The following is a 13701-nucleotide window of genomic DNA, read 5'->3' as shown; positions in this document are numbered from 1 at the left end:
AAGACCTAGGTATGCCTGTTGGATTTGGCAACAGGAAAATCATCAGTGACTTTGACATGAGAAGACTTTGTGGAATGGTAGAGATGAAAGTCATATTGGAATAGGGTGGTGGGAATGAACAGAGTGAGGGAGTGAAAATAGCATTTTTGGGGCAACTCTTTCAAAAAGTTTGGCTATGGAGGAAAGCAGAGAAATGAAGTGGAGTAAGAAGAGAAATGTTATAGGTCAAGGAAGGATTTTAAGAGGAAGAGATAGCAGAGCATATCTGTTTGCTGATGGGAACGCCTATGCTGATGTATACATTTCCCATCCCCACGACAGGTATATTTCTCACAGTAAATTAGCAAGATGGCTTCTCTGTCTGTGTTAGTACTGTTTTAATTAGCATGAGTCAGAGCCCAGGGGCTCAGCTCTAACCAGCATTTTTTTTTTTTTTTTTTTTTTTTTGCGATGGAGTCCCACCGTCACCTAGGCTGGAGTGTAGTGGCATGATCTCAGCTTGCTGCATCCTCTGCCTCCTGGGTTCAAGCAATTCTCCTGCCTCAGCCTCCTGAGTATCTGGGATTACAAGCATCTACCACCACACTGGGCTGATTTTTGTATTTTTAGTAGAGATGGGGTTTCATTATGTTGGCCAGGCTGGTCTCAAACTCCTGATCTCAGGTGATCCACCCACCTCGGCCTCCCAAAGTGCTGGGATTACAGACGTGAACCACTACGCCTGGTCTGACCAGCCTTTCTTATCACATCCACAGTCACTGCCATTTCTTTCTCTTTTCACTCCTATATCATCCTTAAACATGTCACCCTCCACTTAGTAACACCTCTTCTCCCCCAAGCTCCATTTACTAACCTATCTCTCCAACCTCACCCTCCTCACCCTTGGTTTCACCCCCTACAGCAGGCTGCTACATGAGGTAAGGCTGGCCTGTCTGGGAAAGAGATGCTTTGGTTGCAGGCGGTGGGGGCTCTAAGCATCAGAGCTTGAATGTTTGGTCTGGGCCAGCTGTCCCAGTGGGATTCGGTGCCTGGGAAGGCTCTGTTTTCCTTGGCTGAGATCCCCTGGGGCAGCATTTTAGCCAGAACTACAGTTCCAGGGAGACGAAGGTAGGACAGACATCCTGGACTGGTGAGCCAGGGCTGGGCTGTGCCAGGGCCTTTGTTTCTAACTTGGGAAAGGCTTCATGTTTCTGCCCTTTTTCTAAGAACTGTGGATGTGCCACGTGGGCACCACAGTGACCGTCAACAAGAAAAACAATACCTGGGGGAAAAGCTTACTCCTTAAGTCACAGAACTGTGTGTGTGTGTGTCTTTGTGTGTGTGTGTGTCAAAGTTTCCATGTCTATCACATTATTTTACGTGTTTCTGTATATGCATTTGTTACCTGTGTATGTACCTATATGTGTATTTCTTACCTGTTTCTGTATGTGTATCTCTGGTGACCCCAAGATGGTGTCACCAACAGCCACATCTTATCGAAGTACTTCTCCCACTATACATGATAGGAAGGAAGAAAGGGGAATTGTGAGCTTGCCAGACACCCCAAAAACTGTCCATTGCAATTAGAGAATAGGGAATCCCAGGCTGCTCCAAGGGTAGGAATAATATGGGGAATGAGGCTAGAACCCTCCACTCTGTCTAATGAAAGAAAGACCAAGCATCCCAGGCATACAAGTTTAGGATTTATTCTGTGCCCTAGCGTCCCTGGAAAGTAGAAAAGCGGTCGGGGTAAGGAGGTGAGAGATGCCATTTTAAAAAAAGGACAACAGTGGGAAAGTACTTTCCCTGGAAGCTGCTGGGGCTCTTGTGGCCTGGCCCTGTGGATTCTGTCTGTACAGATCCCAGATCAAAGGTGTGCTAAGGGAAGCCTCTAGAACCACAAGTGCTAACAAGTCATGATGTGGGAAACAGGCCTCCCATTTGAGCTCCAGCCTTGAGGGAAGATCCCTTTCTGTGTAAATAAAGGAGGTGCTGGCTACACACTCCATCGTGGCTTTGTGTAACAGAGGCTGAACTGGCCAGTGAGACACAAACAGGGATTTCAGAGGTCAAGACAAAGTGGACTGCTGGAGACCAGCCAGCTTCCAGCTGGTGGAGCATGAGCAGGGTACAAGCCCATCTGTGAGAGCAGTATCACACTAAAGAGAAGAGTTCCTCATTCCAAAACGGACCAATTTTAGACTTTATTTTGACTTAGAGTATTTCTTTTCTTTCTTTTTTTTTTTTTTGAGACGGAGTTTCGCTCTTGTTACCCAGGCTGGAGTGCAATGGCACGATCTCGGCTCACCGCAACCTCCGCCTCCTGGGTTCAGGCAATTCTCCTGCCTCAGCCTCCTGAGTAGCTGGGATTACAGGCACGCGCCACCATGCCCAGCTAATTTTTTTGTATTTTAGTAGAGACGGGGTTTCACCATGTTGACCAGGATGGTCTCGATCTCTTGACCTCATGATCCACCCGCCTCGGCCTCCCAAAGTGCTGGGATTACAGGTTTGAGCCACCGCGCCCTGCCAGAGTATTTATTTTCTTATTGTGGTAAGAAAGAGAAATAATAGAAGGGCTCTGAAATCTTAATATATAATAATAGGCCAGGCACAATGGCTCACACTTGGAATCCCAGCACTTTGGGAAGCCCAGGAGGGAGGATAGCTTGAGGCCAGAAGTTCCAGACCAGCCTGGGCAACATAGCAAGAAAACATCTCTACAATAACAACAACAACAACAACCACCACCACCACAACCATCTCTTACTCAGTGCTCACCACATGCCAGGCACTGTTGTGTTTTGTACGTATTAACTCATTTAACCCTCGTAACTTTCAACTCATATTCTGCAAAGAGCAGACAGAATTATGTGATTTTTTTCTCAACTTTGCCTTATTATATCATGTTAGATAAAACTGGTCTAGTTTAATAGGAAATAAAGCCAACCTTTTGTCCCATTTTGGCACTCAAATATTGACTTTCCCTTCTACAATACAGGATCAAGAATCTCTCTCCCTCCCACCTCGTTTCCGTAATCACCAGTTAGATGTTCGGAGGCCAGGTTTACAATGGTAGTTTTTCCTGTGGCTGTCCTGCCCTCTGCTGGATTCAAGAGATAGATTGCAGATACGTGGGCTTACAGGAGTGTGTCTATTTACCGGAAAGTGGGGCAGATCATGAAACTGGATTTCCCTCTGGGTTACTTTTGTTCACTAGAAATCTGGTCTGGGAGGTTGTGATCCAGCCTCTGACTATGCAGTAAAGCTTCTTGGTGAATACAATTGCCTGGTTTACAGTTTAGAAGTTGTCTCTGTGTGTGCCTGCTTGTTTATTTATATATGGATGGAGAGATGTGAGAGACCTCATTTATCTAGGGTTAAAAACAAAATTTCCTATGCGAATTGATCTTTAGGAATTGGCAACATTTATCAACTTATGAACAAAAGATCAGCAAGGTGAAGAAAGCTATACTTTTGGGTATGGAAAAAGCATGGAAATGGATGGATTATTGGAATACTTACATGAGTAGCCAGTTCAGGGAAGGGAAACTTGGTATAGATTGTAATTTCATGATACATAGTAACAAAAATGTCATATTCCACTTTGTTATTATAGAATAAACATTAATGAGGAGGGTTTGTGATGCCAGGAGCATTGACTGTCAATCAGGGGTTAAAAATCCAATATATCGCCGGGCGTGGTGGCTCAAACCTGTAATCCCAGCACTTTGGGAGGCCGAGGCGGGTGGATCACGAGGTCGAGAGATCGAGACCATCCTGGTCAACATGGTGAAACTCCGTCTCTACTAAAAATACAAAAAATTAGCTGGGCATAGCGGTGCGTGCCTGTAATCCCAGCTCCTCAGGAGGCTGAGGCAGGAGAATTGCCTGAACCCAGGAGGTGGAGGTTGCGCCATTGCACTCCAGCCTGGGTAACGAGAGCGAAAACTCCGTCTCAAAAAAACAAAAACAAAAACAAAAACAAAAACAAATCCAATATATCGAAGAAGCAAAGGATAGATATACATCTGTGGCTGCTTGCTAGTCATAATAAAGTTTCATTTCTCAAGAATGGTGCCCATAATCACATTGACATGCATGCATAAACTACAGGCAAAGCAGCAAATAAGTTCTGACTTGAAACAGGCCACTTGGCGCCAGGGATTATCTCAAGCAGCATGTGATGCAGATAGAGTATAATTCACACTCCCTACCCTCCGCTGCCCCACCTTTTCTTTTTTAGTTAGTTTTTTTTTTTTTTAATTAAATTTCCTTTTATTCTTCTTTTTTTTTTCTTTTTCTTTCTTTCTTTCTTTCTTTTTTTTTGAGATGGAATCTCACTCTGTCGCCCAGGCTAGAGTGCAGTGGTGTGATCTCGGCTGACAGGTTCAAGCTATTCTCCTGCCTCAGCCCCCTGAGTAGCTGGGATTACATATGCATGCCATCATGCCCAGCACATTTTTGTATTTTTAGTAGAGACAGGGTTTCACCATGTTGGCCAGGCTGGTGTTGAACTCCTGACCTCAGGTAATCCACCCACCTCAGACTCTCAGAGTGCTGGGATTACAGGCGCGAGCCACGGTGCCCAGCCAGATTTATTATTATTCTGCTATAAATAATTTTTAAAATTTATATACATTGGCAATGAAACATTTAAAAATAGGTTTTATGTATGAACTTCACTGATATCTCTACATTTCATTTGTCACTACAAATGTACAGTAATAATGTGTGTGATCTAAGGTCCGGTGAGGGGCGCGGTGGCTCACGCCTGTAATCCCATTATTATTTTTTTTTTTTTTTTGAGACGGAGTTTCGCTCTTGTTACCCAGGCTGGAGTGCAATGGCGCGATCTCGGCTCACCGCAACCTCCGCCTCCTGGGTTCAGGCAATTCTCCTGCCTCAGCGTCCCGAATAGCTGGGATTACAGGCATGCACCACCGTGCCCAGCTAATTTTTTGTATTTTTAGTAGAGACGGGGTTTCACCATGTTGACCAGGATGGTCTCGATCTCTCGACCTTGTGATCCACCCGCCTCGGCCTCCCAAAGTGCTGGGATTACAGGCTTGAGCCACCGCGCCCGGCCCTAATCCCATTATTTTGAATGGCTGAGGTGGGAAGATGGCTTGAGTCCGAGGCGTCGAGGCTGCAGTGTGCCATGATCGCGCCACCGCACTCCAGCCTGGGCACCAAAGCAAGTCCCTGATTCAAAAAAATCCAAAACTAACCAATCAACCAACCAACCCCCACAAAACCTTCAATTAACTCTAAAAATTTTGTTACCTTGCTTTCGGATATATTAATATCCCAATCAAGCAGTGCATATTCAGCCTTATCTTAAATCTAATCAACTAATTACATCAAATGACAACAAACCCTCCTCTTCCTCTTCTTCCCTCCCCTTTCCTCCCCTGCCCTCCCCTGCCCTCCCCTCCCTTCCCCTGCCCTGCCCTGCCCTCCTTTCCTAGTCCAGCCTAAATCTTTTTTTGTTTTGTTTTATTTTTTTTTGAGACGGAGTCTCACTCTGTCGCCCAGGCTGGAAGTGCAGTGGGGCGATCTCGGCTCACTGCAATCTCCGCCTCCTGGGTTCAAGCGATTCTCCTGTTTCAGCCTCCCGAGTAGCTGGAATTACAAGCGTGTGCCACGATGCCCGGCTAATTTTTGTATTTTTAGTAGAGAAGGGGTTTCACCATGTTGGCCAGGCTGGTCTCCAACTCCTGACCTCAGGTGATCCCCCCGCCTCGACCTCCCAAAGCGCTGGAAGTACAGTTGTGAGCCACCGCGCCCAGCCCCAGTGCTTTTGTTTTTCACTGCATTTGTGAGCTGTATGGCGCCCAGTGCTTTTAAACAGTCCTTCTCCTGGAGCTTATTTCTCTAGGGCAGGGGCATAAGCTCCACCCTCTGACAGTCCCTCAAGGCCCCGCCCTTGCGCGCACAGCGCCCCTCTTTTTGTTCACTCCGTCTGAAGGGCAGGCGCCGGACTCCGAACGCCAGCCCAAGCGGAAGTGACGTAAGGCGGCCGCCGGAGGTGTCGTTGCTGTGCTGCGCGACTGGCCTTGAGGGAGAACCGGGGCCTGCTCGCTGAGAGATACAGCTATGTCGATCGAAATCGAATCCTCGGAGTGAGTCCTGCGGTGGGGATGTTCCTGCCGTGCCGGGCACCCGGAGGTTAAGGGTGTGGGGTGGAGGGTACTCGGGAGAAGGCATCGGAGAGGCCAGGGAGTGGATGCTTCTTTGGGCCCATTTCCTTGGGCCCAAAGAAGCATCTTGGATCTGGCTACCTCAGAGGTGGGCCGGCAAGAAAGTAGCCACTCTCAGACGTGAAGCCCAAAGTCTCGAGGGAGGTGGCACGGGGTGGGGAAAACACCCTGCAGACCTGAGTTCTGTCCTTGGCCGACGGTGCTGTGATTGACCAAATTAAGGATCCACTCTGGACTCCAGTCTAATGATCGCACAGGGGGCTTGGTCTCTTTAAACCTTGCTTCTCTCCCTGCCCAACTTATGGGAAGTGATTCGTTTCTTCCTCTGTGCTATACAGTCTCTTTGCTTTCCTCTGCCTAGCGTTTATCACTCAATATTGTCACTGTTTGATAACCTCACCCCAAACTAGCTTTGACGGTGCCTAGGGGCTCCTTTTCCTTGTGGTTTCAGTGTCTAGCATACCTTAGAGGAAGAGTTAATTGCTTTTGGAATGAATGAACAACTAGCTATTTTATCAGGCCCTGAATTTTGGTTTGTCTGTAAGCTCTCTGTAGCCGTAAAGGAGAGACAGTCTCTGGAGACTGGGCTAGAAAGAAGAATTTTCAGGGAATAGAGGAGAGAAGTAGTGACTAACGAATACCTCTAGTGTGCTTTTCCAGAATTCCATCCTCCACCTGTCCTTACCAACACTTAATAATGATTAAATTAACAGATATAATTGTGAGAGAGGACCTTTTTTGGAGACTTTGTTTGTGTGTGTGTGTGTGAGACGGAGTCTCACTCTGTCACCCAGGCTGGAGTGCAGTGGCGTGATCTCGGCTCACTGCAACCTCCACCTTCCGGGTTCACGCATTCTCCTGCCTCAGTCTCCCAAGTGGCTAAAACTACAGGTGCCCGCCACCATGCCTGGCTACTTTTTTGGTGTATTTTTAGTAGAGACGGGGTTTCACTATGTTGGCCAGGCTGGTCTCGAACTCCTGACCTCTTGATCCACCCACTTCAGCCTCCCAAAGTGCTGGGATTACAGGTGTGAGCCACTGCACCTGGCCCATTTTTGGAGACTCTTCATAGGAGGAAGGGAAGTTTATGCATTCTGCAAATACTGAAATCTATGTGTTGTTATAGACGCTGGAAATAAGTAGTGAACAAAACAGACAAAAATCCTTCCTCTCATAGAACATACATTGTGACTGGGGAAGGCAAGCAATAGATAAAAACGATAAATAAAATATGAAATGTAACAGAGGGAGGTAAATGCTTTGGACAAAAATGAAACAAAGGAGAATGATAGGGAGTGCTGGAGATTACGACAACTAGGTCAAGAAGGAGTTGGAAAGGATTCCATGCTTTGGGGCCTGAGTGGTGCCTGTGATGACCATTCTCCCAGTCTTGACCTCGGCTGTAGCAGTAATGGCTATTGCATGTTTTGTTTTGTTTTTAATTAATAAAAGTTACTATCAGGCCGGGCATGGAAGCTCACACCTGTAATCTCAGCATTTTGGGAGGCCGTGGCGGACAGATCACGAAATCAGGAGTTTGAAAACAGCCTCGCCAACATGGTGAAACCCTGTCTCTACTAAAAATTCAAAAATTAGCCTGGCATGGTGGCAGTCACCTGTAATCCCATCTACTCCAGAGGCTGAGGCAGAGTTGCTTGAACCCGGGAGGCAGAGGTTGCAGTTAGCCGAGATCACCCCGTTGCTCTCCAACCTGGGCAACAGAATGAGACTCAAAATAATAATAATAGTAGTTACTATATACTAAGTACTTTCTATGCTAACTATGCTGTAAGTAGTATAATCAACCTTTTTTATCAACCCTACAGGATAGGTATTTTTCTTAACAGATAAGGAAGCAGGCACAGAGATATTAACTGGCTTGTCCCAGGTCACATAATTTTGATTCAAATCCCAGATTGTCTTCAAAGCTTTTAGTTCTTTATGTATTCATTTGTGTTTGAAGGTAGAGAATTTGATTTTGGCTATGTCAAATGTGAGGTGTTTGAGGAGAGAGATGTCTTATTTTGGGAGTGCAAAATGAAAGTCACTGGAAATGTGCTAAGGAGGATAGTACTATACCAGAATAGTAGGGGGTCTAAGCTTGGATACCTGCATACCTCAGAAAGGGGCCATGAGAGAAAAAGGCTACTGCAAGTAGCAGCAATCAGTTCTCTTTTATAGTTGTTTTAAAGAAGAGGGGCCAGGCATGGTGGCTCACACCTATAATCCCAGTGCTTTGGGAAGCTGAGGTGGATGGATCACTTGAGCTCAGGATATTGAGACCAGTCTGGTCAACATGGCAAAACACCGTCTCTACAAAAAACACAAAAATTAGCTGGTGTGATGGTGCATACTTGTGGTCTCAGCTACTCAGGAGGCTGAGGTGAGAGGATTGCCTGATCCAAGGAAGTTGAGGCTGCAAAGAGCTGTGAGCACAACACTATTCTCCAGCCTGCGTGATGGGAGTGAGAACCTGTCTTTAAAAAAAAAAAAAGAAAAAAAGAAAAAAAGAAGAGAGTGTTTGCTTTCTCCTCAGGAATATATGTTCAAGAGCCGCACTGCCAGTTTGAGTCCTGATTTTTCTACTTATTATCTCTATTAGTTGGTTACATCTGCTGTAATTTGGGGATAATAGTAAACTTTTTTTTTTTTTTAATTTTTTTAACAGGACCACCACTGTCAGATAGTAGTAAACTTACCTCATAGATTTTATTTTATTTATTATTTTGAGACAGGCTCTTGCTGTCTTACCCAGGCTGAAGTGCAGTGGTGTGATCATGGCTCACTGCAGCCTCAACCTTAAGGGGCACGAGCAATCCTTCCACCCCAGCTTCCCAAGTAGCTGGGACCACAAGCACACACTACCATGCCTAGCTAATTTTTTTTTTTTTTTTTTTTTTGGTAGAGAAGGGGTCTCCTTATGTTGCCCATGCTGGTCTTGAACTCTTGGGCTCAAAGGATCCTCCTAAATCAGCATAGGAAGTAGCTGGGACTACAGACAAGTGCCACCATGTTTGGCTAATTTTTAAAAGTTTTTGTAGAGATGGAGTCTCATAGCTGCCTGGTCTGGTCTCAAACTCCTGGTTTCCAGCAGTCCTCCTGCCTCAGCCTCCCAAAGTGCTGAGATTACAGTTAGGAGCCAACGTGCCCAGCCTCACTGAGATTATTTTGTATCAATGGCTAGACTAGTCTAATTTAAAGTATTTCAGTGAAGTGTGCTATAATATAATCATAAGAATGAACAAGAAACTAGGCTCTAGATTAGGAAATAAGATAGCCACCTCGATACCAACTCCCTTTCTAGCTGGCTGAGACATTAGGCAAATGATTTCCCTTCTCTGAACCCCAGTTCTGACTCTAGGGTGGGGAGGTCACCTTGTAATTTAGATTCTGTGACTTTGGAAAGTTTTACTCACATGATAAAGAAATGGTGGTGAAAGGAAATGATGAGTAGGAGCTGGGTAGGCTTTATTTTTGGCCTTTGGCGAGTGGGAATCCCTGAACTGAATGATTTGTTTTCTTTCAGTGTGATCCGCCTTATCATGCAGTACTTGAAGGAGAACAGTTTACATCGGGCATTAGCCACCTTGCAGGAGGAGACTACTGTGTCTCTGAATACTGTGGACAGCATTGAGAGTTTTGTGGCTGACATTAACAGTGGCCATTGGGATACTGTGTTGCAGGCTATACAGTCTCTGAAATTGCCAGACAAAACCCTCATTGACCTCTATGAACAGGTAAGAGTGGTGGTGATGCCGATCCCCATGGGTTGGTTTGTTGTGGGGCCAGCTCCCTGACTGGAAAGCATCAGTGAGCATTCCTTTAAGCACTGTAGGGCTGCATCAGCCCATAAAACTTACACTGGTTTGCTTTTGATTTAAAAAAGAAAAAAAAATTAAAATAAAAAACAAAAACTTACACTGGTAAGGTTTGACATTGTTACTTTTTCTCTCTTCTTGCAAATCCAAGATTTCCCAAGTTAAAATTCTTCCTTTTTTTTTTTTCTTTTTTAGACCGAGTCTTGTTCTGTTACCCACTGTGGAGTGCAGTGGCGAGATCACAGCTTGCTGCATCCTCCATTTCTAGGATCAATCCTTCCTCCTGCCTCACCCTCCTGAGTAGCTAGGACCACAGGCATGTGCCACCGTGCCTGCCTAATTTTTGCATTTTTTTTTTGTAGAGACAGGGTCTCATCGTAATACCCAGGGCGATCTCAAACTCCTGGGCTCAAGCAGTTTGCCAGCCTTGACCTCACAAAGTGCTGGCATTATTTAGGCATGAGAGAGCCTCAACTTTCTAATCACATAGTTAGTCTTTCTGTAACTAGCTCCTATCCTTTGCACAAGTCCAGGTGTGCTTCAAGGGACCCAGGAGTAACAAAGATACTTGTATCACTGGTCAAATTCCAAGGGTTTTAGAAGCTCCAAGTCAAAAACCTAGGACAAAGATCAGACAAATTACTGATTATAAGACAACACAGTAGGCTTTCTGGAAATAAGATTGTAATTTGAAGTAAAAGTGGTGCGATCTCTGCTTACTGCAACCTCCGCCACCCGGGTTCAAGTGATTCTTCTGCCTTAGCCTCCTCGGTAGCTGGGATTACAGATGTGCACCACCATGCCTGGCTAATTTTTATATTTTTAGTAGAGATGGGGTTTCATCACATTGGACAGGCTAGTCTCAAACTCCTGACCTCAAGTGATCCACCTACTTTGGCCTCCCAAAGTGCTGGGATTACAGGTGTGGACTGCTGCGCCCGGGCAGTTTGTTTCTTTACATCCGTATGAGTTCAATAATTCCCAAATTTTGGTAATTGGAGAAAGGTTTCTCTGGAGCCCATGGGGATGTTCCCATCTTTAGCTTTCTTTAACATCTATGTTCTGAGCAAGAAACCTGAGAGGAGGGGAGATTGGTAGTTAAAAATGAAGGATGGAGTTTGAAGGATTGAAGTTATTATTTGTTTATTTTTTGAGAAAGAGTCTCTCTGTTGCCCAGGTTTGAGTGCAGTGGTGTAATCTTGGCTCACTGCAACCTCTGCCTCCTGGGTTCAAGCAATTCTCCTGCCTCAGCCTCTTTAGTAGCTGGAATTACAGATGTGCCACCACGCCCAGCTAATTTTTTTGTATTTTTAGTAAAGAGTGAGTTTCACCACATTGGCCAGGCTGGTTTCGAACTCCTGACCTCAATTAGTCCGCCCATCTTGGCCTCTTGAAGTGCTAGGATTACAGGCATGAGCCACTGTGGCTGGCTGAAGTTATTATGATTACTTCAGTTGTCCACCTGAAATTGCTAGTGAAAAGGGAAAGGGGCACTTCCTGGTATTGGAAATCACTTTGACAGGACATATCTGTGTTAGATATTTTACTGAAAAATATTAACAAGAGAATGTATTGAAACATCTAATTTTTTTTAATTGTCCAGGTTGTTCTGGAATTGATAGAGCTCCGTGAATTGGGTGCTGCCAGGTCACTTTTGAGACAGACTGATCCCATGATAATGTTAAAACAAACACAGCCAGAGCGATATATTCATCTGGAGAACCTCTTGGCCAGGTCTTATTTTGATCCTCGTGAGGTATGACTGTGGTAATGAAAAGAAACTTTTTGTTAACTTTGGAAATGAAATAACATGATTTTTTTTTTTAACCATTTTATTGGATACTTTTTGTGATTTTGATTTAATTTTTGAGAATGATGCTTCTCTGTTTATATATGTTGGCTGAAATTTGCATATGATAAGGACAATAATTTTGTTCAGTTTTCTGATTATTTGAGTCTTCTACATACCTCATTTTAGAGGATTGTGTGTTGATTAGTAAAAAAAGAAAATTTTATTCTGATGTCATTTCCACATTAGCCCTCCCTGAGATGCTGCCTGACTGCTGGTATGTTCACTGCTCATTCCTGTCTCTTGCTCCTAACAATTGCAGTTTCCTTCCAGCCTTTTCCGTCCCTGGAAGCTTGTGCTTTTGTTTCTTAGCTGATTATGCTTACTAGTAGAGCATGATGATGGATGGTCTTTTATTCTTCCAAAACTTTATTATCTATATAGTTTCATTTTTCCTGCCCACCGCCCCCCAGCTTTTCACTAGAGGTTTGTCAAAATAGGAGGAAAAAGAATTTAAAAAAATTTTTTTATGGGTATATAGTAAGTACATATATTTATGGGGTACATGAGATTTTTTTTTTTTTTTTTTTTTGAGACAGAGTTTTGCTCTTGTTACCCAGGCTGGAGTGCAATGGCGCGATCTCAGCTCACCGCAACCTCTGCCTCCTGGGTTCAGGCAATTCTCCTGCCTCAGCCTCCTGGGTACATGAGATATTTTGATATAGGCATGCAATGCATAATGAGGGTAAGTGGGGTAGGTATCCATCATCCCAAGCATTTATCCTTTGTGTTATAAACAATTCAGTTCTTTTTTTTTTTGAGACGGAGTCTGACTCTGTTGCCCAGGCTGGAGTGCAGTGGCATGATCTTGGCTCACTGCAACCTCTGCCTCCTGGCCATTCTCTTGCTTCAGCCTCCTGAGTAGCTGGGATTACAGGCACATGCCATCACTCCAGCTCATTTTTGTATTTGCAGTAGAGATGGGGTTTCACTATGTTGGTCAGGCTGGTCTCAAACTCCTGACCTCGTGATCTGCCCGCCTTGGCCTCCCAAAGTGCTGGGATTACAGGTGTGAGCCACTGTGCCCGGCACAAACAATTCAGTTCTTTGAGTTATTTTTAAATGTATAATTAAATTATTATTATTATTTTTTCTTTTTCTTTTTTTTTTTTTTTTTGAGACTGAGGTTCACTCTTGTTACCCAGGCTGGAGTGCAATGGCGTGATCTCAGCTCACCGCAACCTCCGCCTCCTGGGTTCAGGCAATTCTCCTGCCTCAGCCTCCTGAGTAGCTGGGATTACAGGCACACGCCACCATGCCCAGCTAATTTTTTGTATTTTTAGTAGAGACGGGGTTTCACTATGTTGACCGGGATGGTCTCGATCTCTTGACCTTGTGATCCACCCGCCTCGGCCTCCCAAAGTGCTGGGATTACAGGCTTGAGCCACCGCGCCCGGCCCTATTTTTTCTTTTTTTTTTGGTCAGCATTTTCACAATTATTATTATGTTTTGAGATGGAGTCTTGCTTTGTCGCCAGGCTGGATTGCAGTGGCACGATCTTGGCTCACTGCAACTTCTACTTCCTGGCTTCAAGTGATTTCTACTGCCCCAGCCTCCCGAGTAGCTGGGACTACAGGCGCATGCCACCATGCCCAGCTGATTTTTATATTTTTAGTAGAGGCAGAGTTTCATCCTGTTGGCCAGGATGGTCTTGATCTCTTAATCTCGTGATCCACCCGCCTTGGCCTCCCAAAGTGGGATTACAGGTGTGAGCCACTGGCCAATTAAATTATTATTGACTATAGTCACCCTGTTGTGCAATCAAATACTATTAAAAAAAATTTTTTTTAATTAATTTTTTTAAAGGCTAGTCAAGTGAAGCAGTGGGAGTGGAGAAGGAACAAAGAAATCT

The 13701-nt window shown here is 44.8% G+C and overlaps 1 protein-coding gene across 1 annotated transcript in view; it reads left to right on the top strand.

Moving 5' to 3' along the window:
- The first annotated feature begins 5991 nt into the window (after positions 1-5991).
- Positions 5992-13701, top strand: part of SMU1 (SMU1 DNA replication regulator and spliceosomal factor) — a 37572-nt gene continuing 29862 nt past the window's right edge. The window contains exons 1-3 of the mRNA XM_003939739.4: positions 5992-6104; positions 9709-9919; positions 11604-11756. Coding sequence (XP_003939788.1) covers positions 6079-6104; positions 9709-9919; positions 11604-11756 — 390 coding nt within the window. The 5' untranslated portion in view covers positions 5992-6078. The remainder of the gene's footprint in view (positions 6105-9708; positions 9920-11603; positions 11757-13701) is intronic.

The sequence above is a fragment of the Saimiri boliviensis genome, chromosome 2 (genome assembly GCF_048565385.1).
Source record: "Saimiri boliviensis isolate mSaiBol1 chromosome 2, mSaiBol1.pri, whole genome shotgun sequence".
Taxonomy (NCBI): domain Eukaryota; kingdom Metazoa; phylum Chordata; class Mammalia; order Primates; family Cebidae; genus Saimiri; species Saimiri boliviensis.
Note: the sequence above shows the minus strand (reverse complement) of the source record. Positions and strands in the feature narration are given on the sequence as shown.